Below are 23,945 nucleotides of genomic sequence, written 5' to 3'. Positions count from 1 at the left end.
AAAAAAAAAAAAACCTTAAAACCATTTTCTTCTCCTCCATCATTTATCTTAGAAAATCAGGTTGGCATCTCCCTTCAATGCCAAACAATGAGACACCCCCTCACGCAGGGAGGTTTAGGGAGAACAAGGAAATAAATGCTGGTTTGGGGGCTAAAAGCCCCTGGGGCTGCTTCATCCCTATGCCAGCCTGCCCCCACAGCGTGGGCTTGCAGAGCGCATCCCTTCCCCAAAAATAAACCCCAGTCACGGATCACATCTCCAGCGCTGTCAGGTTGCATTTAGATTGCAAAAGCACTCAGCGGCTGCACCCAGGCTGAAAGCAGGGCAGGGCTGCTGCTTGCTCAGCTCTGCATCCTAAAAAAGCATCTGCTGGTGGCTAAGCAGCCCACACCACCCCCTGCCCCAAATTCTTCAGCCCCAAATCCCCACTGAGTCTTGGTCCTATAAGCCAGTCCCGAGGGAACGTAGTGAGTTTTGCCTGAGGGAGCAAGGCCATTAATTTCTCAACTTCATTCCCTAATGACTCAAATCAGGAAAGGGCCATAAGCTGCCACTGAGGTCACCTGGAGCTGGTGACAGGAGAAACAGCCAGGGTGTGGGGAAGGGTCTGGCCCTTGTCTGCACTGGAACACCCTTCCTGCATCCTGCCCATCTGCATCGCACCTTTAGGAGACGCCACCAGGATGCCCCCAGGGAGATGCAGCAGGGACAGCCTGGGAACACACCACCAGGACGCTCCCTGGGAGATGCCACCGTGGCAGCTTTGAGACAAATCACCATTAAGCACTTGAGCAATGCCACCAGGACACATTGGCATTTACCACCACGGCACCCCTGGGACATAACTCCACGGCACACGCCATTGAGTCAAGCACTTGAGAGATGCCACCAAGGCCTTCTTAGGACCTACCATCATGGAGCCCCCGGGAGATGCCACCAGGGCACTTTGAGACTCCATAGCACTCTTCAGGAGACGCCACCAGGGCCCCTTTAGGATGTACTACATCCACATACCTGCACCCAGCTATGTCAGCATGCTCACACACAAATCATCCTGACGGGAAAAAAGAACTGAGGGAAAAGAGCCACTACCTCTTTGGCACCATTCCCCACCAGCATAAAACTGGTTTCCACCAGCTTCACAGCTACTATGGGATGTCACCAACCCCTCTGATACCGTATCTTGATTCTGAGACAGGAGGAAAACTTAATCAGAAAAAACTTTGAGGGCAAAAAGAAAAAAAAAATAATAATAATAATAATCCCAGCAAAGCACACCCAATGACTAATTAGAAAAATACTCAAAAATTGGTGCAGGGCAGATAATCTTCGCTCACCAGCAGCACATCTTCCCATTTCAAGGCTGAGCTGCAGGGAATATCAATCTGATAATTGTAGTGCTACAAATGAAAATCAAATTGAAGGCAGTTAGAGAATCACATTATAAATTGATCTAGTCCGCAGACAAACCTGCAGACCTCCCTGGCCTTGGGATTCTCTGTGTGGAAGGAGAGGTCTGAGGAGAGAAAAGAGATAGGGCACCTTTGGAAGTGGTGGAGTCACTGTGCAGTGGCTTTCAAGAGATGAAGATACATAGCACTTGGGGACACGGTGGCGATGGGCTGATAGTCAGAATTAATGCATTTAGAGGTCTTTTCCAACCTGAATTACTCTATCCCCTCTGTCCATTATCCCCTCCATCCCACACCATTTCTGGGGAGAAAAAGGCAATTTTAAGGCTGCTTCTTGATTTCTGAGCATGAGGGTCATATCAACTCGTTGGGATACTGTTGACAAAGATGGAGAAAGAGCTGCAATGGAAAGAAAACATCTGCACAAACAGGCTACAAAGTATTGCAAGGAAACATGCTGATTCCTATGGGATTTATTTCCAGGCTGAATTTCACCCAAAATTTCCTGTACTCCAGAAACAGCTCTTATGCTCCAATTGGAAGTCCCCAAACCAGCTCCCAAAACACTGCATTATGCAACCCCAAATCCTCACTTCATAGTCAAAAAAGGGCTATTTCAGCAAAACCCCGTTTCAGCACAGCCAGTATCCAATGAGTGCTCACACCTCTTCTTTATTTCTGCATCTCCAAGTGCCCCAATATATACAGATTCCTTCTTTATACAGCTCATAATATACACCTTATTTATATATATATTTATAGATATCCACACGCAGACACACAAATGCCTTCAAGCACAGCCCCAGCGCCTCCAAAGCCCGCAAGGAGGTCATTGCTTTCCATGTTTAAAAACTCCCCTCTCCCAGCATGCAAACTGGAGTGTTTTTTGGGAGGAGGGAGGGGAGTCAAAAATGACAATTTTTATGGTGATTTTCCTTTCGTTATTTTTTTTCCTCATTTCTCCTTTAAAAAAAAAAAAATAATGGGGTGGTGCACTCACCAATGCGACCGCCCCACGGCAGCGTGTAGGGTGGCTTTGAGGTAGGCGCCGCGCAGGCATCCCCCGGCTGCTATAGCATCAGCGGGAGCTGCCAGATGAGCAGGGTGCTGTCAGCATCACCGCCCCGGCGCTGCGGCTCAGAGTTGAAGTTACGGTACCCTCTGCCCCCTGAAATGATGGCGACAGAGGAGATCTCCTTGCGGGGAGCATCGCGGGCACAGGGCCGGCTCCGGACCCACACATCGGGGTCATCGGCCATCTCGTAGATGGAGCCATCTTCTTCCGTGTGCTCTGGGGTCACAGTCCCAACCGGAGCATCCCGCACTGACAGCAGCTGCCCAGGGAGGTGGGAGGTGGAACGGAGGCGGTACTGCAACAGGATCCCTTTTTTCCTCATTTCCCGCGGTGGGGGTCCATCCAGCTCTGGGGTTTTCTCTTCCCCACCTTCTTCTTCCTCTTGGTCTCCTTTCAGCACATCGGGGGCCAACGTGCTCAGTGCCACGGCCAAGAAGTCCACGGGGCCGCCGTGCCCATTGAGGGACACCATGCCTTTTCCTGTGCAAAACAGGGATTTGAATAACAAAGAGCCCAAAGGTCATCTTACGAGGAAATTTTTGGGGTGCTCACCAGTGATCTTGGGGATGCCCTCCAATCGGGGCACGGGCAGCAGAACAATGATGCCCTGGTCGGTGCCAACCCACAGCAAGCCCTGACAGATGAGCAGGCTGGTGACACGGACGTGTCTTTGCCCTGAAAAAAGGGAAAAAAGGGAGAGAAGAGGCTTGCAGCAGCACTGTTCCTTCAAAGTGGATAACTGCCATCCCAAAATCAAGCATCATCCATGCATGAAGATCTCTGCATGGGGAAAAAAGCATGAAAATATCAATAAATAAAGAAAGGAAAAAAAGAAAGCAAGAGGAGCAGAGAGAAGTGAGGCTTCTAATGGCACATGAATATTTTATCGCAGGGACTTCACGCTGCAGCGTCGCACTCAGTGAAGCAATATATCTGTGGAGATGTAACTCCAGTTCTTGGCAAGAGCTTTATTAATGGGCTGTCTGGTTAAAAAGGATGAGGGAGCACAAGTTCAAAAATGCATTAATACCCAATGCTCACTTGCCCAGGAAGAAAAGGAAGTGATAAATATTTTAATATGCCCTAAAAAAAAAAAAAATAAAAAAATAAAAAAAAAATAGCAACTTACATGAGTAGCACGCGTATAACTAATTATGCAATTACAACATTTTGTAGCTGGAACAAGTGGGAGGCAACCTTGCAAGCCCAGGGCTGAGCCTTGTCTTTTCCTTGGCACATCAGAGCAGCTAAGAGCCAAAGAGGTGGAAAGAGAGGGCATGAGGTAGAGGTGTGCATGAGCAAAAAGTCCTGCAAGGGTGCAAATATAGGTACATGGATGCAAAGATGGGGCACATTCATGCATGCACAGATGCACACAGGTATAATTAAGAATGGGGTACGTGGAAACACTTGGGAGCAAAGATGGATGCAAGGATGGGGTGCACAGATGCAGTGCAGAGATGCATGTAGTAGGAGCAGGAGTGAGATGCATGGATGGCATGTGTTGATGCACAAATATGCATGAATGGGATGCACAAGTGTGAAGAGTAAATGCATGAATAGGTGTACAAGTGCCAAGACTGGATGCATGGATGAAGGGCTCCCAGCTTTCCAGCAAAGCTCGGCCTTGCTAAAACCTTACTCAGACCTGCCTAAGCCCATCCTAAAGCTCCTGCAGCCTAAAAACACCCCTTTCCCTCAGAATGCTAGCTTTTTTCCCCTAGAGCTCTCAAGTCTTCAGAGTGATGCTCCCAGCTCCATCCCTGCAACCCTATTGCGGGAGGTCACAAGACAAAGCTCAAACCTTTCCAGCAGATAAACTCACGGCACAATTTCTCTGCAAAGCAAGGCACCTGGAGGATAGATATCCCAGGTTTTTCATTCACTAGGATGAGGAGCCCCACCTGGGAGGACAAAGGTAGTCCTGGTAGCAATGTTGATCTCCTGCAGGTGCTCCAGTGTCTCAGTGTGGAAGAGGCGAATAGAGGAACCAGAGGAAAACGCCATCCAGACACCACTGCCTGCCTTGATCATGTGTGTCACGCTGGCCTCTGTGTCCGGATGAGCCTCAAAGGTTTGCTGCCCAGAGGGAGGAATCCAGATGAAGTCAAAATAAAGAAGAAATCTCAATAAAAGGCTGCTTAGCTGGACTCTCTAGAGGCTGCTGTAGGGCTGCAGACTCATATTGAGATGGCAGGAGGTGGGATAGAGGTCCTGGCCTTCCTCACCAGCTTCGCTTTTAGCAGACACCAAACTCAGCCCCTCACCAATCTCCTCTTGGCTCTGTAGGGGCAACAATTCAGCCTTTCCCAACACTCTTTCCCAGTTCTCTTTACAGGACTTTTTGCTGGACTGAGGTGCGTCTTTCAACCTTACACCAAGGTGGAACAACACCTTCCTGCCTTTCTCCTGCACCAAAAGCCAGCAAGCAAAGACTCAACACCTGCACAGGACCTGCTTAGGGTTTGGTGGTTCATGGTGACCTCTGAACGAGAGGCACAGAAAACGGAACTATCCTCCTCTGACATATTCCAACACAACCAAAACCCCAACCAACACCACGTTTACCTGTTTTCTACACATTTTCCACCTCTCCCTGCTGCAGTAAACCCTCACGAACCCTAAATATCACACTGAAGAGCATTGGATTTATGGATCTGAACCCACATTCATGAAAGAAACTCCCTGAGATTCTCCCAAGCAGCAGATTAGGCATAAAAACTCAGATTAGCATCGTAAGCAGGTTGGGAATGGCTCGAGTCTGCAGATACAGGATGCTCTGGAGGAAAATAGGCTGTGGTAGTATGACAGTGCTGAGAAAAGGGGAAGTTTAGGGGTTAACATGATGGAGGAACCTGCTAGAAGCAGGAGCGTGGCTGCAGCATGCATTGTGCATGCTTCTACAGGCACTCATTTGCTGCTTAACTGCAAGTCCAGGGTCTTGCTGCAATGCAGCTCCCGCTTTCCGCAGTGCAGCAATGAGCCCACAGTGCAGTTTGTTGGTGAGCAGCATGCAGGATTGAATCACCACCATGCACCCACCTCAACGCGACTTCCTTTGTGGGTTTGAAATTTTGCTTTTAAAAGAAAAGGAGCAGCAACAGAGCCCTGTCTGGAGAGCATTAGTGTGGTGCAGCACCCCAGCGTTCTTGCACAAAGCAGAGGTGGATGAAGATTATTAGGACATCTCCCCCTTTCTCCCATCCAGTGTGGGATTTATTCCCTAGGGCTACATTCCCAATCTGCTATTTATGGACCTGAGTTTGCAGAGCTGCTCTTAAACAGGACACGTGCAACTTCCCATAGGGAATCCAACCCAACTCAGACAAGCAGAGAGCAGCAGTTGGAGCTGTAACCCGCTGCTGCATGCTATCAACCTGCATTGAGTCCCAGGCCCCATTCCATCCTCCCCATAGAGATGCTCAGTGCCACTGGGTATGGCATCACCCAGACTGTGCCTCCCTCTTTTTCTCCCATGTTTTTCTTCTGGGAGAATTCCCAGCTGGCTCCTGTCATAAATAAGATCAGAGACAGAAAACTAATACAGTCCCCTGATGCATTATTCATCCTCGGCACTCGTTTTAGGATGGATTTACGACAGCTAATACATGCAAACTAAGTTTAGGTATGAAATCTGAAAATTAAAGGTAAGAAAGGTTTTTTGTCATTGTTTTTTTTTTGTTGTTTGTTTGTCTGTTTGTTTTAAATAGAGATGACTACTCAATATCCCTGCTCACATAGCTACAGGAAAACTGTCCCAAAAGGGGCACAGGGGGTGGTGATGATGCTGGGTTCTCCTGAGGTACCTGAGCACAGAGGGTGGAGGCATCAAGGACGGTGACCTGGTTGGCACAGCTGGCCCATAGGGTCTCATCCAGCATCAAGAGCGCTCGCACAGGGCTGGTGCCCACAGGCAGGCAGGTAGGCTGCTCAGTCAGGTCCCACAGCCCCACTAGAGCAGAGCACAGAGACCAAGACACAAAAATCAAGGGAAAAAAATAGATATTTTCACATAAGCCCAACTGCAGCAAGTGCAAAGAAACGCTAGCACTGAGCTTCCTTACTGCACAAATGCGTCCCCTTTGAGTGCTGGGGTCACCTCCTGCAGCCTCAAATCTCAATACCATCACTGGGAACACAGGTCTGAGCTCTGCCCCAATCCCAAAGAAGTCACATAAGCAGCAGTCAAGCCTGGGACAAGTGGTCTCCCTTCCATCATTTGCACGAAAAATAAAGGATGGGGCAGTGTGCACAGGCAAGACTCCCCCACTTTGCAGCACCCAGAGCTGGGGATGCTTTGCTGCTATGCAAACATCCCCTGGCAGCTGCACATAGTCACAGCTGCACAGCCACCTGCAATGCTTGGGCACAGGAACTGTTGTTGCCCCCTCCCCCCGCACCACCTTGGTTTTTTTTCTGTTTTGACTCCTAAACTGCTACTCCAGAGTTCATTCATCTGGGGCCAAACTGAATTGTCTCAGTGAAAGAGAACCAATCTGGGTTCCCATGAACTCACCACAACCAATGGGTAACTGCCTTGCTTTCAAGTGGGCAACCTATTTCCACTGCAATTTTAAAACCATATACTCAGGATCCAAGAATTTAAAGAGCCCTGAGGCTGTCACAGTTCTGCTCCCAGCAGCAGGACTTCGCTACCAAGCAAAGCGTGCTGTAGGTGGGCTCTACTCACTGCTATTTCAGGAAACCTTTGCTCTAATGAAGCCACACAGCAAATTTGCAGAAGGTAGGGAGAAGATATTAAAAAAGAAAAAACACAACCCTGCTAGCAACTTTTTGCCTTTCACATGCATTTGTGCAATGAAGGGGAAATCAAATCCACGCTATTCACTAGCTTGCACACTTGTTAAGTGAGAAAGTGGGGTGCAGAGGTGCTTATATATGCACTACAAGCAGCTTTGGTGCTACTTGCTGCAGGTTGTGAGCTAACAAGTTTGGTTTTTTTCCCCAGATCAGAGTGCTATTTGAGGCCCTTTTCTACCCTCTAGTGATGAAGCGGAGAAAAACAGCAGGGAAATGACTCCCAAGAAGTCCTCAGATACCACCCTCAAAGCAACATCTCTGCTGCTGCATCTCCCCCTTGTTGGCCACTGAGACCACACTACAGGCCCAAATTGAGCCCTATTCATTATGCCAATGCAAAATGCCATCTCCCACCATCACTCAGGGTTGCAAAACAGGATGAAATAGTGCAAAAATGGTGCTTCCAGCACTATTTTAGCAACCAGCACACTCAATACATCCCACTCCCCATTCCTGGAGCGTCACAGCAAAACACAAACAGGGTTGCTCTCCTCACCATTGTTCCTCGGGTATGCGGCCACTGTCCCATCCTGCAGCCCTGCAAACAGGTGCTCAGAGCTGTGCTTCAGGCAGAGGACTGGCTGCATGCCAGGGCTCTTGCAGGTCAGCAGGCACTGCGTCCCCGTGTCCACGCTGCTGTACACTGCGATGCTAATGGGAAAAATGCAAGAGCAGGAAGAGCAGGAGGTGCTGGTGGTCATTGCTTCAAAATTTTGGTGCAGAGCTCCTTTGCAGTAATTGCATACAGAAGAGGGTTGCAGGAGCAGCGGATGCACAATCGCACACCCCCACATCTGCACAACTGCACACTGGTGCTCACCTGCCATCCCGCAGTCCCAAGCAAACAGTGGGATGCAGAGTTGCAGGGGGCTGCTCAGCACCTGCCCGGGGCTCTTCGGTCCCCTCCGTGTCCCCCTCAGCTGCCTCGGGGATGTACTCCATACACAGCACTGGCGATGCCACTGGGAAGGATTTTACCGTGCGCGGCACTGAGCGATTGAGGGAGAAGATCTCCACTTGTCCCCCTGCACCTGCCTGGCCACCCCCAACCTGTGGGGATCACAACAAGTTTTAACATCTTGAGGGTGGAAATAACCCAAACCTAATGTTTTTTGGCCCAGTTTGCTCACCCAGAAGTAGCCCTGCGGCAATGAGGTGCTGACAGCAGAGAAACCCAACAGTGAGGATTGCACAGGGTTGTGCACTGCAGCGCTGAGCTGTAGGAGACACATGCATTTACCCCACACATGCCCCAAAAATCAAAACCTGACTGCAGTCCAAGCTTGTATTTCTTCCATTTGTCCCCCAGACTGTATCAATTTCTGACAAGCAACATGATCACCCCCTCCCAACCTGTCCACCACGGGATTTCAGTCTATTACCACCAAAAAGGGAGCAGGAGGGGAAAGAGCTATATGGCAGATGAACAATGCTTTTACCTGCAGATCGAGGGCTTTGGAGGAAAAGGCAGGCATGTGGCAGGAAAGAATGGGGCACCAGAAGGGAGCTTTGCTCTTCTTGTCTTCATCGGGACAGAGCCAGCCCGGCTGGTTCTCCTCCCCTGTGGTGAGCAGAGTAGATTAAGGACAGCCCCAAAATTAAGGACAGCCCCAAAATAAGCATGATTGGGTGCAGCAAGAGATGCAACATCACCCACCCCAACACCAGCCTTTGGGATGCCGCAAGAAGCCACATCCATGGTGCGCATCCCAGCATCTTCTCCAGCTCTTGCCCAAGCAACCACATTAAGCAGCATCAACACCCCCTACTCACTCACCCCCACAAACCATGACAAATATGGAAGGAAAAACCTAATGCATTTCTTCACATCAGGTTTTAATGTGTTTTCATTTCAAACTCACGGATACAGGATTATCCCCCAGGCAACACAGATTAAAAACAACATAAACTGCTCAAAACAAGGGAATCAAAAATCATTTGAAATCGTGTTTGAGTGCTTGGATTCCCCCTGGGCTGGAATAATTTTTCTGCCATTAAACTTTTTTTTTTTTTTTCTGCAGTGATTCATGGTGTTAAATAGGAAGAGAGACATGGAGGTACCAGGAGGAAAGACTCTTCCCTTATTATTTGCCCCATTTCATTAAGAAACAGAACAAAGACAGCAACAAAGACAGCATATGACCATATCACCAAGCATCCCAGAGACACCACTCAAAAGCACTGAAATAAAACATTTTGAGGAAGGAAACGCCATTTCCTCCTTCCAACCAAATGCTTCTTCCAGCACCTTCATCCCACCTCATACCCTGCTCCCACTCATTCATCAGGATGCAACCCCTTCTCTGCCCCCAGATTTTGTTTTTAGAAGCAATATCACTCCAACAGGTACTCACGCAGCCCAATCTTGGCCAGGTGAAGGCAATTGACCCAGGAGATCTTGCTCAGAGGATTTGGAGTGATGAAGACCACCATGACACTGATGGGGCGGCCAGACCTGTACGGAAAAGTCAGTAGGTTGCCTTCATCCTTCTCCTCCTCCTCTCTGCAGCGGAGGTAGCATTAGGGAAAGCCCCATCTATTCCCAGAATTGGGAACCCACTTGTCCGGCTTGCCAGGCAGCAGGAGACGGAGGCGACACTTGTTGGCAGAGTGGATCTCTTCCTCCTTCACCTTCATCATCCTCTGCAGGGCCAAGCACCAGTCTTGGGCCACTGTCATGTTCAGGTTCTGAGGGAGAGAGAGGAATGGTGGAAATACCTCCAGAAGCCCGAATCCCCAGGATCCATCTGCAAGTCAGCTGAGGAGCTCAGGAACCAACCACCCACCCACCCAACAAACCACTGAATGACCTGGGTTGTGAGAGACCTTAAAGGTCATCCAGTTCTAGCAAGATCATTTAAGGAGGAGCGACAGATAGCCATGGGGCTAGCACAGAGCATTCAAACAAGCCCCCTGCAGCTCCTCAAGTCAAGTCTTAGCAGGTTCTCTCCTAAAACAGCAAGAGATGCGCCCCCAGAATGGCAGTGCTTGTGTCCCCCAGAATGGTGGGAGCTGTACCAAAGAGCTAGCATTTTGGTACCTGGTAGGTGCCATGCAGCGTGCTGATGAGCAAGGTGATCTGTTCCACCACTGCCAGGTCCTTCTGTAGGTCCTGCAGCTCCTGGAAAAGCCGCGGTGGCCCCAGGTAGACTTTATCTTGGGAGAAAAAAAAAGAAAAAGGGAGAAATGCAGGATTGGAAGTAATGTTGCCCATATACCCCAAAAAATCATGTGGCTTGGGGCCAGGTGCTCACTGTGCGAGGCCGGCCCAGTGGGTGCGTGCTTCTTGGCACCAGCGTTGTGGATGACCACATTGTCCTTGTCGTAGGCACCGCTCTCCTGCCCCACTTCCACCACCTGCACCTGCGGGAGGGCCGTGCTCCACTTCACCACATATTTGGGGCCCAGTGGCACCAGGCTACTAATTTCCAGCTGGCCTCTGCCAAGGGAGGATGTGAAATAGCAAATCAATCGGCAGCTGGTGTTGCTAGTCCTGCAAACCCCACTGGATCCCCCCTGCAAAAAGCAGATGGTGAGCACAGCTTGCAAAACCATGACATGCACTGGCACATGCCTTCACCCCCATACACAGGGCACAAACACAGCAAGCCACGCTTAATGCCTACCTTGGGTTCACTGGCCTGGATAGGGGGGGAAAATGTTAATAAAAATGCATTACTAGGGGCAAGAAGAGGGTTTATCCATTACCCTTAGCAGCACCAATCCACAAGACCCGAAAACCCAGGGAACTCCCATAGGATCATTGCACAGATGCTCAACACAAGGATTTGAGGGCAAAATAGCCCCAAATTTGGGCTTCCTCCTCCAAAGCTAGGCTAAGCAGTTTGGGGGTGCACAATCATCAAATATACAATTAGCAGAGCGGCATGGCTAGGCTGGTATTTCACAGGTCGTACATCTAGAAGGATTATCACAGTGGAAAGAGATAATCAACAATAAATGAAAATCCTCACCCATATCCTAGGCTCACAGAAAAACAATCCAAAGGGAGGGATCTCCAGAAAGAGACCCTTCCTCAGTGGCAGTCAGCCCTTAAATGGGGTCTGAGAGGTGCAGCCAGGCTCCACCCCTTCTGATCACACAGCTGAATCGCCTTCACCTGTGTGCCTGCAGCTGACTCAGTGCTTGCCTCAGGTGATCAGAGGTTCAGGCCGTGATTCAACTGTTCCTATACACAGGGCAAGGCTAGCAAAACCCTTTAAGCCCAAAATAAAAGTGGGGAAGGGGAGAGGTGCTGATGGGATCACTTTCGCTAAGTGGCTTGGGGCTGCTGGCACGTACTTGAAGTTGATGTTGGCACAGACCAACATGTCATTGAGGAGGAAAACCTTCCGCTCCTTGGACTTGATGAGCTGCCCCCGGTCGCCGTACACCGTCTCTGTCAGCGTCTCACAGAGCAGGAGCTGCCGCTGCCCTGAGTTCAGCAGCTGCAGGAGAATACAGCAGGAAAGGGGTTCAGCCCCAGAGCTCGTGTGGTTCTTGCCCTGCAATTTGGGCTGCATTGGGTTTGTGCAATGATTCTCCCTTTCCTAGGGGCATGCACAGCTCCAAGCTCTGCAGAAATGCCTGCGCAAAATGCTCACTGTACAACACATGCGCACAACACCCCAGTGCAATGCCTGGGCAAAATGTTCCAGCTTTGCACAGCACAGACCCTTTGCACCACAGTGCAGCCTCTTTGCATGTGAATTCCACTCTGCCAAGAGCAAAGAGTCCTCAACATGACCCTTCTGCAGCCCCCTTTGGGATTTGTTTTGTCCTCTGTCCCTAAATGCTGGACCCTGGGCCAGGCTGCAGAGGCCACCACGTGCTCCTAGCACAGCCCAGGATGTGTTGCAATAGTTTGGTGCAGGGTTTTCCACCAACGGTTGCAAAATCAAGCAGATGGATAGAGGGGAGGAGACTACAGATGAAAATTTCCTGAGTCGCAGACTTATTTTTTGCTTTTGCTAAATGCTATTGTGAAAACAAGAGCTCGGCTTCCCCAAAAGGGGAGCCCCAAACTTCACCACTTCTGCAAACACCAATCAAAGGGGATAGCTGCAAACCCAGCCCCTAAAACTCCCATTGCAAGGGAATGGGGAAGAGGAGCGAGGCTGAAACACACACCTTACTGAGGCTGCTGCGGTCACTGATGCTTTTGCTGAGCTGCTGGATCTCAGCCACCTGGTCAGCCACACGTTTCTGCTCATTGAGCTTCTCGGCCAATGTCTCCAGCTCAGTGAGAGCCAGCTGGAGGGACAGGCGGTCCGCATGGCCCTTGGGGGTGTTCTTCAGCATGTCCTGGGGAGAGACAATCATCAGCACAGTGTCACCAGCTTCAACAAGCTGCGATGGAGGAAAACCCCCTGCTGGGATAGCGGAAGTCCCAAAGGCGCTTCCACAAGCCCCAAACAGGCTGCCAACCCCAAAACAAGCCCATTGCTGAGCCACCCTGAAGTATTGTGCCTGCCAAAGTGGGGTGCAAAGCATGGCATCACCCATACCTGTAGGAGAAGGATGAACTGGGGGAACCTCTGGATAGGTTTCACCATCAGCCCATAAAGCGTCACGCGATCGGTGCTGGCCATCTGCCGCTTCTACTGGGAGTAAAGTTAAAATTAAAAAAGGGGAGGGGTTCATCCAAAATGGTGACCAGCAGCTGCATGTGCCCACATTTGGGACCCACTGACCTTAAGGAAGTCAAGGAAGGCAGGTTTGGTGAGACAAGCCTTCTTGATAAGGGACATGGCAGTGGTGAAGTTGTTGACATAGTCACTGTAGACATCCAGCACCATTGACTTGGAGAACTTCGTGAAAGGGAAAAAGGGCAGGATTAGTGCTGTGAGGCACCCTAAAATGGGGCTACGGGTGCTTATGCTGGGAGTGCCCAGGGAGGATGCATCACTTCAATCCTCCAACCCCATTGCTGGGAAGGGGCACTCAACTCTCCTCCTACCGAGGCCACAAAGAGGTCCCCAATCTTCTCAGCAGAGTCCCACTCAGCCACACGGGAGGAGAGGGCGATCTGGAACATGGAGTGGCACTGCAGAATCTCCTTCAGGCGGAAAAACACCACCTGGCATTTCCTGGCGCTCAGCACTTTGGGCTCCATCTCCATCAGCGGGTTCCTGTAATCCTACAGTAAGCAGCAGAACATCAGCATCCCCCAAACCCCTCCAACACTCCTAAAAACACTCCCTCAAAGGTGGGTTCCCCACCTGCAGGATGCGCTTCAGGGATTCCACATAGCTGCGCTCACTCTGCACGATGGAGCTCAGGATGTGCCGCCGCACCACCTGCAAATAAATGGGGAAGGGGAAAACAAACCCCATACAGAAGTGACCCCAGTTACGCTGCTTCGTGCTCACTCACTTGTAAAATTATTATTATTTTGAGATGCTCAAAGGGAAGGTGAAGGAGGTGCCCATCCAGCACCCACCTGCTGGGGGCTGAGCCCTGTGGGCATGGGGCCAAGTTCGGGCGGTGGGTGCTTCGCGTCGGAGACGGTGACCTCCAGGAAACCTGTGTCCTCCTCCTCTGAATCTCCTACCACCAAAAAGCAAAACAAAATACACTTATTTCACATTTTTCTTGCAAGCTTCTTGGTGCTGAGCACACCCCCACTCTAGAAGGGGGCATGCTGTGATGCTCCAGGGGCTCTGACAAGGTTTACGGCTGCCGGCACCGCCTGTCTCAAGCACTGCAGCTGTCACCAGACACCAGCATGAGTCAGGGCTCTGTGAGCTGAGGTGCTGTCAGATCCCAGTGGGAAGGGGCCAAATCCTCCCCAGAAAGCATCCCAGATTAGGGAACCCCCTCTGTTTCCTTCCTTCAAGAATGGCTCTGATCACAGAGAGGCACAAAAAAGCAGCAACAAAGCAAAATGCAGAGCAAAAGCACAACACAAACTTCCTGGCATCCAATCCTGCCTTACCCGAGGCCGAAGCAACTGAGGAAGAGGAGGGTGAGCGGATCACGGTGTCATGGGGCAGGGACAGCTTTCTCTTCCACATGCTGCAGCCGCCGGCCCCACTACAGCCGCCCCAGCCCCCAGCACCCCGCTCCCATCCCTGTGCATATAAATAACCAGAGGGGAGGGCGCTGCCGCCCGGGTGACCTTTTTCCTTCCCTAATTTAGGAAGGGAGGATCCCAACGCGTTGCTGGTGGCTCCAAGGGGCCACGCTGGGTGCTTCCCCCCCATTAAAACCAGCATTGCACGCGGGATGCTTGGAGCATCCTTCTGGCCAAAATCCCACCCCGGGACACTATCCCACAGACTGACAGCAGGGCATGGCACACGCAGCAGATCCCCAGTGGCCCCAATGGATCCAGAGGGCCACCTAGCAGGATCCTACCTCGTCCGCAATGCTCCAGTGACCCCCTTGAGATGCCAGGATTGGGTGGTAGCTTTTCCGCCTCCTTCACCCTTCTCCTACGCTCCCCATCCCCTATGGGGTATGAATCATATTTTGGACACCCCAAAACATTGCATTTTCCTTCTTTTGGCTGGAAAATGGGGCTGCTTCTTATCTTATGGGGAGAGCACAAGGTGCCACCAAAACTAGAGATGTGGGACTATCTTCAGGGAAAGGATCTGTTCAAACCCCAAGTGGTGCACCAGCCCCAAACCTCACCCTGTAGCACTGATGGGATAGATCAAGAAAACTGCAGAACACCTCAAATCTCACGAGAAGTTCATCATTTCCTACATTGCTCAAATGCTCTTTGGGCTGGTGTTGCCCTGAAATGTATGCAAATAGGACACCCACGGGCTGGATGCTTTAGGAAGGACAAGGAGGGGGCTGATCAGAAAAAGCAAAGGGGAAAATGAATTAAAAACCATGAAATGCAGAAGGTAAGTTGGAGAAAGAACAAGATAGATTCCAAATGGATATGGCTCAGTGAGCATGATGGTGATGGGTCAGCAGTTGGAGTGATTGGTCTCAGAGGTCTCTTCCAACCTTAATGATTCTAGATAGATTAATATAAGCTTGGAAGGGGATACCCCACTCACCTGGCACTTCCTTACGGTGCAGGAAGGTCACCTTCCTCATCACTGCAATCTTGGTCTTCTCCAGCCCATCCTTGGTGCCACTTTTGGCCGCCTTCATCAGTTGAGTCATCTGAGCAAAAGGGGTTGGGATGCTCAAGGTCACGCAGCACTGCGTCCCCCCCAAAATGCCTTGGGGACATCACACACCCCCATTCCTCCCTAGGAAGGCTGAGACTGATGGGGAAGCTGAGGAAGAGGAGGGGGCTGAGCACCCAAGGGGCCACCTCCATCTCCTTTGTGGGGACACAGTGATGTGCCAGCTTGCGTGCAATGCAGCAAAGCATGAGCATGCAGCCAAAGCCAAGAAAGGGAGGGAAGCATGACGAGTGTACTGCAGCAGGATTTTGTGAGTAGGGCCATAAAGGATGTTCACCCTTAGCTTTGCACCTGGACTTGCAGTAGTTTTAGTGCAAACTGAGAAAATCCCAGCGTAAACCAGCTGCAAACCACCAACCTGAATGCTCTGAGGCAGGGAAAGGCTTTGCAATAAGTTTCTCTCCCACTCCCAATAATCTCCTTCCCAACCCTGTAGGGGTTAAACCTTCTCCACTCCACTTAGCACACCTGAACCTCGCTCTGTCCAAACGCCCCTTGAAAAATAAAAACCCAAACAGTTGATGGGGGGGCTGATCAGTGACATAACTACCGGAGGGATGCAGATGGGATGGGGGAGGTGATAGCGACGGATGACCCCACGCCTCCAACCATCATCGGGCAAAATGGGCTGAACTGAGCACGGGTGCACTCATATCCTTACAGAGAGGCTTTTTTCTCGCCTCAGGGAAATTCAGGGAAGGGACCGAGGAGGGACAGTACCTTCCAATCATACTTCTGCTTCAGCTCCTGCATGTCTTTCCCCCCAACTCTTAAAGCCAGGATGTCCCTCTTAGTCCTGGCGTATGTCTCCTTTAGTCTATTCAGGTCTGGAGAAAGCTGAGCCCCAAGCAAACCAGGCAGGAGGAGAAGGTAGAGGATGCAGAGAAGGCAGAGAAGAGAGATTCAGGTGAGAAGCCAAACAATTAAAAAAAAAAAAAAAAGAAGCCATGAAATCGTTCCAAAGCAGCACAATACGGGTAGTGGGTTCCCATAATCTGGCAGGGAAGGGGAGTGAGCAGGGAGCAGCAGCCATGCGTTGAGATGCAAAAGGGAAAATAAAAAAGGGGAAGGAAAAGGAAAAATAGAGAAATCAAATCCAAAAGCAGTGCTATGCTGATTGCGCATCATGTGAGAGCATGTGGAGAGTAAGCCCTGAGACACGTCCGGTAAACTTGTGGGGGGAAAAAAAAAAAAAAAAAAAAAAAAAAAAAAAAATCGATAAATGAGAATAATTAACAGAGCCTCACCTTGGGCTGGAAGGCGGCCCGGTGCTTGGTTGGCTCAGCCTCTGGCTTGCTCTCCTCACCCGACTCCTCACTGTAGCTCTCAAACTCGCTGGAGCTCCAGCCCAGCTCCTCGCCGCGCTGCACGTCCTCGTAGATCAGGCTGCGCCCTGTTAGACAAAATCCTGCTTTTCCCTGTGGACTTGTAACCCCATCATCCCAGCTGCTTTTCTGCCGTTTTTTCCCTTTTTGGACCCTTGTAGCAGTACAGGACGTGGATTTTGCTCCCACGGCCTCAGTTTGCCCATCTGTGAAATGGGTGCACAGCCCCAGCAAGAAGAGGGCCTGGGGCTGTTCCTACCATCCTGGTTGGCGTCGAGGTTCTCACAGGGGACGTCGTCATAAATCACATCATCCTCTGCCGCCGTGAACTCAAAGCGATCACCTTGAGAGAGGGAAAAACAGGGAAACAGCCCCAGAAATCCCCATCAGGACTCAAAAATCCAGCTAGGGTGCGGAAACTGTTCCCCAATCCCACGGCCAGGCTGGGATGTGGGGTTAGAGCTGTGTTCTCCCCCTCACCCCAGGTGTTTTAACCCACCCTGCTGGCCGCTTTTCCTCTTCCAGGTCTGGGTTTTGATGTCATGGGGATCCTCACAGGCTTCCCCATTGCTCACCCGCTCTGGCAGCCTGTAGGGAAGGCAAAGACACCATCAGTGCAAAACCCCAAGAGCGTCAAAAGGAGCTTGCACAAGTCCCCACTGTGCATGCATGCCCCAAACCCCACCACTCCACAACACGAGGGGCTCACCCCCATTTGGCAAAATTAAGCCCCCACCTCACCCAGGGTGCAGACTCAGCTGCAACCTATGGAGGAAGTTTTGCACCGCCAGAAAAGCTGACATGTTAAAGACGTGAGGTCAATGCCTCTGGCTTTCCAGCTGAACTGCAAACTGCAAAAGCAGGGAGTCCCCTCAGGGAGGGATGCAGCTCGATACAAAGGAAGAAAAAAAGTACAAACAAAATGCAGTGCTTTGCAGAAAGCCTGCTGCTCTAGGGCTCGGAGACCCTGTTGTTAGGGCTGGCCCAGAAAAAAAAAAAAAACAAAAAACACACAGGGTTGATGCACAAGTGTCAAAAAAAGGCTTTTTTTTTTTTTTTTTAAATCTTTGTTCTACACAAAGCTGAAGATGAAGAGAAAGATGCTCCAGTGAAGCTGGACTTGGTTTCCCCACTTTGCTGCATCCTGTACATGCCTCTCGCTGTCAGATTTGTATCTTCCCCCTATGCGCCTGTGTGAAAACCCACCTCAGGTACCCTGAAATCCCCCTGCAACACCCCCCGAAATTCTTGTGTGCTTCAACCTCAGATCCCACACCCCCAGTCCTTTTATAAGCAGCAATGAAGCAATGGAAATAAAATAGAAAAACTGAGGCACAGCACCAGGCTGGGACATGCTAAGGAAGGGGGTGACCTCCAAAATCGCATTTTCTCCCCAGAACCATACATACCCCTCCTGGGTATCCGGCACCAGCCCCTCTGTAGGGTAAAAAAGCAAAGAGAAATCAGATTACTGGCTGAGCTCATGAGCCTGGCCAGCCAAAGCGGACACTTGGGAAACAATGGGACCTCACCGGTGCTGCAGCTGGTGGCACGGTGCCTGCGAGGAGGGGCCTGAAGCACTGCACCCCTGCTTGGCTCAGTGGCTGAATCTTCGTCCTCCTCCTCGTCACTGTCCTCGAAGTCAAAGGCTTCACCCAGGTCCTCCTCACCAGGGGGAAGCTCACTGGGGGGCTGCGAAGCAAGGACAGTACCTACTGTGGGGCAGGGGGGCAGCTGGGATGAAGCCATGGCACAGGGGGTCCACACTCTCCACCTGGGCCCTTCCCTGAGCCTTTCCTGCAGGAAAGGAAAGGAAAAATGGATTCAGAAGATAGAGCAACCTCATATTCATCCCTTGGACATCCCCCAGGACCCTACAGTGAATCAGATCCTGCTCCAGTGCTGCAAAACCTTGCAAGGAAGCAGAAACAATGCTCTCAGGTGCACAGCAAGATTGCATCACCAGATCAATCTTACGCATGCACATGGCCAACCTGACCCATGCATGGCCAAGTTCCGTCCCCTCCCAGCTTCAGGTATTCATCCTGAAGGACTGAGCCATGCTCAGGGAGTGGGAAGAGCCAAACATCCTCTGTGCGATCAATGGTTCGTCTGCTTCAGTAACACGAGATGCCCCAAAAGGTCACCAGGAGGAAGCGGAAGGGCAGGGCAGAATCCTGAGACCAAGGGAGGGTGCAATGGGAGAGAAATCACAACAGGGCAAAATACGTCCCAAAAGCTGCAAAGACCCAAATGGGTCCCCCAAGACCTGCAAAGAACAAAAGAGATCCCAAAGCCCACAAAAACCCAAGTGGGTCCCAAAAGCTGCCACTACCCAGTGAACAACAGATACCACCACCATGCTGCAAGCTACTCAGTTTTGCATTTCACCTGCAAAAAGAGCTGCAAAACCTTTTGCAAACAGCAGTAGCAAATCCTCCCCGTGTGCAAAAGTGCCCTATGCAACCCCAAGCCCTGGACTGCACATCTATGGGTGCTGTGGGAATGGGAAGCATGGCCCAATCCCACTGCAATACCCCAAAAAGCATCGAGCTGGCCTTTTCCCCCTTTACGAGTTCATATCACCCCACAGGGGATGAGAAGCTCCAAGTTTATCCCTATGGACACAAATCAAGACTCAATAGAAAATACACCCCCAAAAGAAGTGCCTCACAAAAAAAAAAAAAAAAGGATTAAAAAGCCACCTGGACACCAGAAAAAGATGCTCCGGGAACAGCTCTGCTTGCAGCCTGGGTCCAGCACACAAATGCTTCTTGCTTTCAGGGAGGAGGATGGCAATGTGATGCTCAGCCCAGGTCTGATCCCACTATAAGGTCAGTTACTGTTTTGACAGTTGACATAAGCTCCCATCAGCCCATGTGTCCCACGGACGGTTATTTTCCCATTGCTATCATGGGGCTCCAGCCCAACCATGAAGTTTAATTGCATCTCTGTAAGATGAAATTACGGCGCTGCTCCTACCCATGTTCTCAATAAGGCATCTTGCTGAGAAAATACATCCAGATAGGATAGGACAAGCGGAGAAACCCAGTGTAATATTGGGATGATATCTCAGAAAAATGGATTTAAAGCCACTCGAATGTGCCAGCCCCGTCTCCCTCCCAACTGGGGGAAATAAATAAAGATGGATCTAAATAAAGCCACAAACGCAGGGCCAGCTGCTAAAGGCAGCATCCTCCTCCCGGCACTGGCACCCAGCCTCGGTATTTTTAGTTCTGTGCCCGAACGACAGGTCCCAGCTGGTGGGGCGGCTGCCAGCCCAGGACACGGCCCCAAAGCCCTTCGTGGAGAAAAGCAGGCAAAAAGGGGCCTCCACCCCACATGTTCCCAATTCCTGCCAATACAAATGGGTCAGTGCATGGCTTGAGTTCTAGGTGACAGCACTGGCAAAAGGATGTCCAGGTGCAGACCTTGAGATCCCAAACGCAGCTCTCTGAACAAACACACAGAACGGCAGCAGGCAGTGCTCCAGCCCCAGCCCATAAATCATCCATAAAAATGGGTGTAGGCAGCAATAAGGATCCGCCGCTGCTTCCTCATCCACCTCCTTATTGCTTCCTCCTGCCCGTGGGACGCATGCCTGTGTTCCCACTACCACCTCTGGGCTGCCTTTGGGAAACTGGGCTTTGCTCCACCCCGAAAAATAGAGGTGAAAGTTGGAAAACCGGGAGCATTTTCATGGAGAGCATCACCCACATCTCGTGTTAAAATATTAACATTATAATACAATGTAACATGGGGATCTCAACAGTAGGCGCAAGCAGAGTTTGCTTTAAGCACCAGTTGGGTCTAAGAAAATATGTAGCGTTGGATATAACATGGAGGTGCCTGTCACAGCTGCACTTTGAGAACCAGTTGGGCCCATGCACTTAAGGGCCACATGTAGAAATCCTCACACTTCCAGAGTGAGGTGGAGAGACAGAAGGGCCTCTAAGCGATTCTAAAACTTCCATTTAGGAATGAGTGCAACGGGGAAGAGTTGCCCTGTGCTTTCCAAGTACTCAAATCTGGGATCTTGTCACCAAGCATTAGTGATGACAGCCAGAAAGGGATGTTGAGTGAGTATTGTGGGTGAAATAAGGCAGAAAGAGGCATTTTATCCCCCAGATTATCACTCTGAGGTTTTCTGCACCCAAAATTCAACCAAATGAAAATTCAGAATTCAACACTCTTTTTCCTTTTCTTATCAGCTCACTGTTACCAAAAGGCTTTGGTAGATGGGAAGAAGATGGGAAAAATGTTTGCATTTCTGCTGCAGAGTGGCTCTTTTTGGGGCACGCATCCCGCTGCTGTGTTTCCAGGCAGAACCCACAGCCTCAGCACTGTGCTGTTCCAAATTTCCTTTTTATTTTGCTTTTCAGTATCTCTGATCAACCGGAAAATTCATTCCTTGGCCACCACACACCATGAGAACTGCAAATGCAACACAAAAAACAACCCCAAAAAAATCTCCAAACAAAAAAAAAAAAGTGAAAATCAGAATTATGATGCTTAAAAAGACATTAAAAAAAAAACACAAAGCAGAAAATGTTTTTGTTTTTGTTTTGTTTTGTTTTTTTTTAAACATAAGAGCATTCCCAAAATCAGAGCTGAAGATGACAACAAATTTGAGTCCCCAGCTGCCTTCATTTCTCCCCCATGCAGAGCTGCTTTGCCAACATACATCCCAGCACATTATAAGAAGCCTTTTTTTCTGCCCTATTTTTCCTCTTTTTTTCTGTTTCCCCCAATATTTTGGGCAAATCTTGCTCTGCACACCCAGCAGGCTGACCAAAACAAAGCTCAGAAATAAAACACACCTCCATCTCCTTTGCAAACTTCGTGTCTCTGCAGCATACACCACACCATGCCCTCCAGTGCAACTCCCCCCTCCAAAAAAACCCCAAATCACAAACAGGGAAAAGTGCAATTAGCATCAAGCATTGTATTTGCTGGCCTTAGCAAAGCATGCATTAATGTAATCACTGAGGAATATTGTATATAAAGGAGAAGCCCTTCTTGTTGTCAAAAAAAAAAAAAAAAAAAAACGAAAAACATCACAAACAGCTTTGGAGCTGCTCAAAACCCTACAGAAATTTGGGGCGTTTTCTTCCAAATCCGCAGGAAAAAAATAAACTAGAAAACAATGCAGGCATGCGTGGGTGCAAACCCTGCAATTCAATTGCGCCACCAAAGCAACACAGCTCCAGGAGTTGGTGCTCAGCACCCCAATGCTGTGCTTACACGTGGGGGGGCTGCAAGCATTGCACGATTTGCAAACAGTGCAGAAAACAGGGAGGATTAGGACAGAAATGGGTGCAGGAATGGCACTGTGCAGCAGCAATAAGGGCCAACGCTCAGCATCCTCCTCCTCCTCCCACCCTCCCTATTCTCAATCCTATACATCTCTATGCAATAACAATAAATAAATAGAAAGGGAAAGCTTTTTCTTGCAGCAAATCCCAACTGCTTGCAAAAGGAGAGTAGGTACGAGGCTACCTCCTGCCTACAGAAGGGCCACCACACTTCAATAAATTTAAGATTATGGGTACATGGGGCCACATAAGCGCAAGTACACATAGAGAGGGAATGGGAAGAGGGGGGGAAGGGGAGAGGGCTGTGCTGACCTGGGAAGGCCGTGTCTCCTCTGCCTTTGTGTCCACATCGGCCAAGCAGGATGGCAGCGAGGGCAGCAGCAGGCGGTGGGGGTCCTAAGGCTGCCCACACCCCCTCCAGCCCCATAGAAAGGTCCCCATGGCTGGGCTGGGGGCTCCCAGCTGGGGCCACAGGCAGGCGGCGCTGGGGCTGGCGGAGCTGGGAGTGCTGGGCAGCGAGGGATGCCGGGATTTGGGCAGTTTTCCCCCCCCCTTTCCCTTCTCTTTTCCCAAAGCATCGCTGATTTACACCCTTGCTGCTACCAATCCAGTCTGGATATGGTCCCCCTTGCCCCCCGCCCCCCTCCAAACTGACTTTTAACCCTTTTGCATGCTGCAGCCTTGTTAACCCTCTCGCTGCTGAGCATATCATTTCTGCAAAAAGAGCTCCCAGTCTAGCCTGGAGCAAAACTGGGAGTGCAGGGGAGGTTACAGAGTGTGTCCCCAAATTTCTAAGAGAAAAGTATTTTCTCATTGAATTTCTTACCCCTAAACCATTTGCTGCAGATTGCAGCCCCCAAAATGCAGCTGCTATCCACATGAAGTGCACCACAATCCTATTTTGAGGGTATTTTCCCCAAAACTGCAATGTGGTGCCATGTGCAGGATTTGCAGCCTCGTCTCTTTCCCATTCCCAGGGCAGCTGCTGGTTTCTGGCCCCAGGCAGAGGAGAATAGTCCTTTCCCCCCCCCATCTCAAGAACATTACAGACGGAATGTTTGGGAGCAGACAGCAATGCCTCCTGACCCCAATCAAACACTGCAAAATCACTGCCAACCCACTCTCACACCCATTGGCCCAGCAAATCTCGGCACCAAACTCACCACACATCTCATCCTACCCTCCCACCTCCCCCCCACCCCCCAAACAACATACAGACCAAACCCATTAAGTCAAAGCAACGCAAAGGCCACCCCATGCACACATGCATTTAATGCTACAAATTTCCCCCAACCTCACCTGTTTCATCAGCACTGGGGCTGTGTTTTCCCAGCACAGGAAAGCCCCCCCCCGGCACACCCCGCCGCCACACCTCTGCACAACGCCTCTTTGAAAACGCAGGCGGTGGCTGCAAGGCCGGTCCCAGCCCCAACCGGATGGACAAGCCCAGCAAAAAATATATAATCACTACGCGTGCCCTTTGGGTGACTCAAGAGAACCAAAAACATCTTTTCCTGCAGGTAATGGCATTGCTGCTTGCTGCCTTGCACCCACGGAGCGTATGTGGGAACAAGAGCAGTGCAGCGGAGAGGACTTTGGCCCCAACAGGTCTGTTTTCTCAGGGCTGGGTAACAGCAACCCAGCTGCCACAATGCAAATTCCAGTTAATTTTTCTTGGTTTTTTTCATGTGTGGAAAATAATCATTAACAGTGAATCGTAAGCTTCTGAGCTTCTCCAGAGGTCATCCCAAAAGCTTCACAGCAAGGACTGAAAGCCTTCAAGCTGGGCACCCAAAAGAGCTCTGCAAAAGCTGCAATGAAGACAGAAGTTGGCAAAGCGGTCA

At 50.4% G+C, this 23,945-nt stretch overlaps 1 protein-coding gene across 7 annotated transcripts; it reads right to left on the bottom strand.

Annotated features, from left to right (window-relative positions):
• Positions 1 to 1,852: 1,852 nt before the first annotated feature.
• Positions 1,853 to 23,676, bottom strand: ARHGEF10L (Rho guanine nucleotide exchange factor 10 like). 7 transcript variants are annotated; one of them, XM_042816443.1, is made up of 29 exons: positions 23,401 to 23,676; positions 18,319 to 18,583; positions 18,196 to 18,223; positions 17,286 to 17,374; positions 17,046 to 17,129; positions 16,709 to 16,854; positions 16,182 to 16,298; positions 15,327 to 15,435; positions 14,668 to 14,760; positions 13,751 to 13,857; positions 13,530 to 13,607; positions 13,268 to 13,447; positions 13,002 to 13,118; positions 12,816 to 12,908; positions 12,439 to 12,612; positions 11,611 to 11,756; positions 10,935 to 10,949; positions 10,563 to 10,747; positions 10,349 to 10,464; positions 9,869 to 9,996; positions 9,663 to 9,763; positions 8,748 to 8,869; positions 8,439 to 8,525; positions 8,129 to 8,358; positions 7,805 to 7,959; positions 6,294 to 6,439; positions 4,392 to 4,566; positions 3,040 to 3,162; positions 1,853 to 2,967 (listed from the first exon to the last, which is right to left on the bottom strand). In XM_042816443.1, exons 1-29 carry the CDS (start codon positions 23,407 to 23,409, stop codon positions 2,483 to 2,485), a joined length of 3,903 nt encoding a protein of 1,300 aa, XP_042672377.1. In that variant the 5' UTR covers positions 23,410 to 23,676; the 3' UTR covers positions 1,853 to 2,482. The 7 variants fall into 7 exon arrangements, with proteins under 7 accessions (XP_042672377.1, XP_042672370.1, XP_042672371.1 ...); XM_042816436.1 differs by lacking the exons at positions 10,935 to 10,949; positions 16,182 to 16,298; XM_042816437.1 differs by lacking the exons at positions 10,935 to 10,949; positions 16,182 to 16,298; positions 23,401 to 23,676 and adding an exon at positions 22,414 to 22,616.
• Between the last annotated feature and the right edge of the window lie 269 nt (positions 23,677 to 23,945).

The sequence above is a fragment of the Centrocercus urophasianus genome, unplaced genomic scaffold (assembly GCF_019232065.1).
Source record: "Centrocercus urophasianus isolate 14NV4802_14NV808 unplaced genomic scaffold, USGS_Curo_1.0 seq_157, whole genome shotgun sequence".
In the NCBI taxonomy this organism is placed as follows: Eukaryota; Metazoa; Chordata; class Aves; order Galliformes; family Phasianidae; genus Centrocercus; species Centrocercus urophasianus.
The sequence above is the reverse complement of the archived record's forward strand: the minus strand, read 5'-3'. Positions and strand labels throughout refer to the sequence as shown.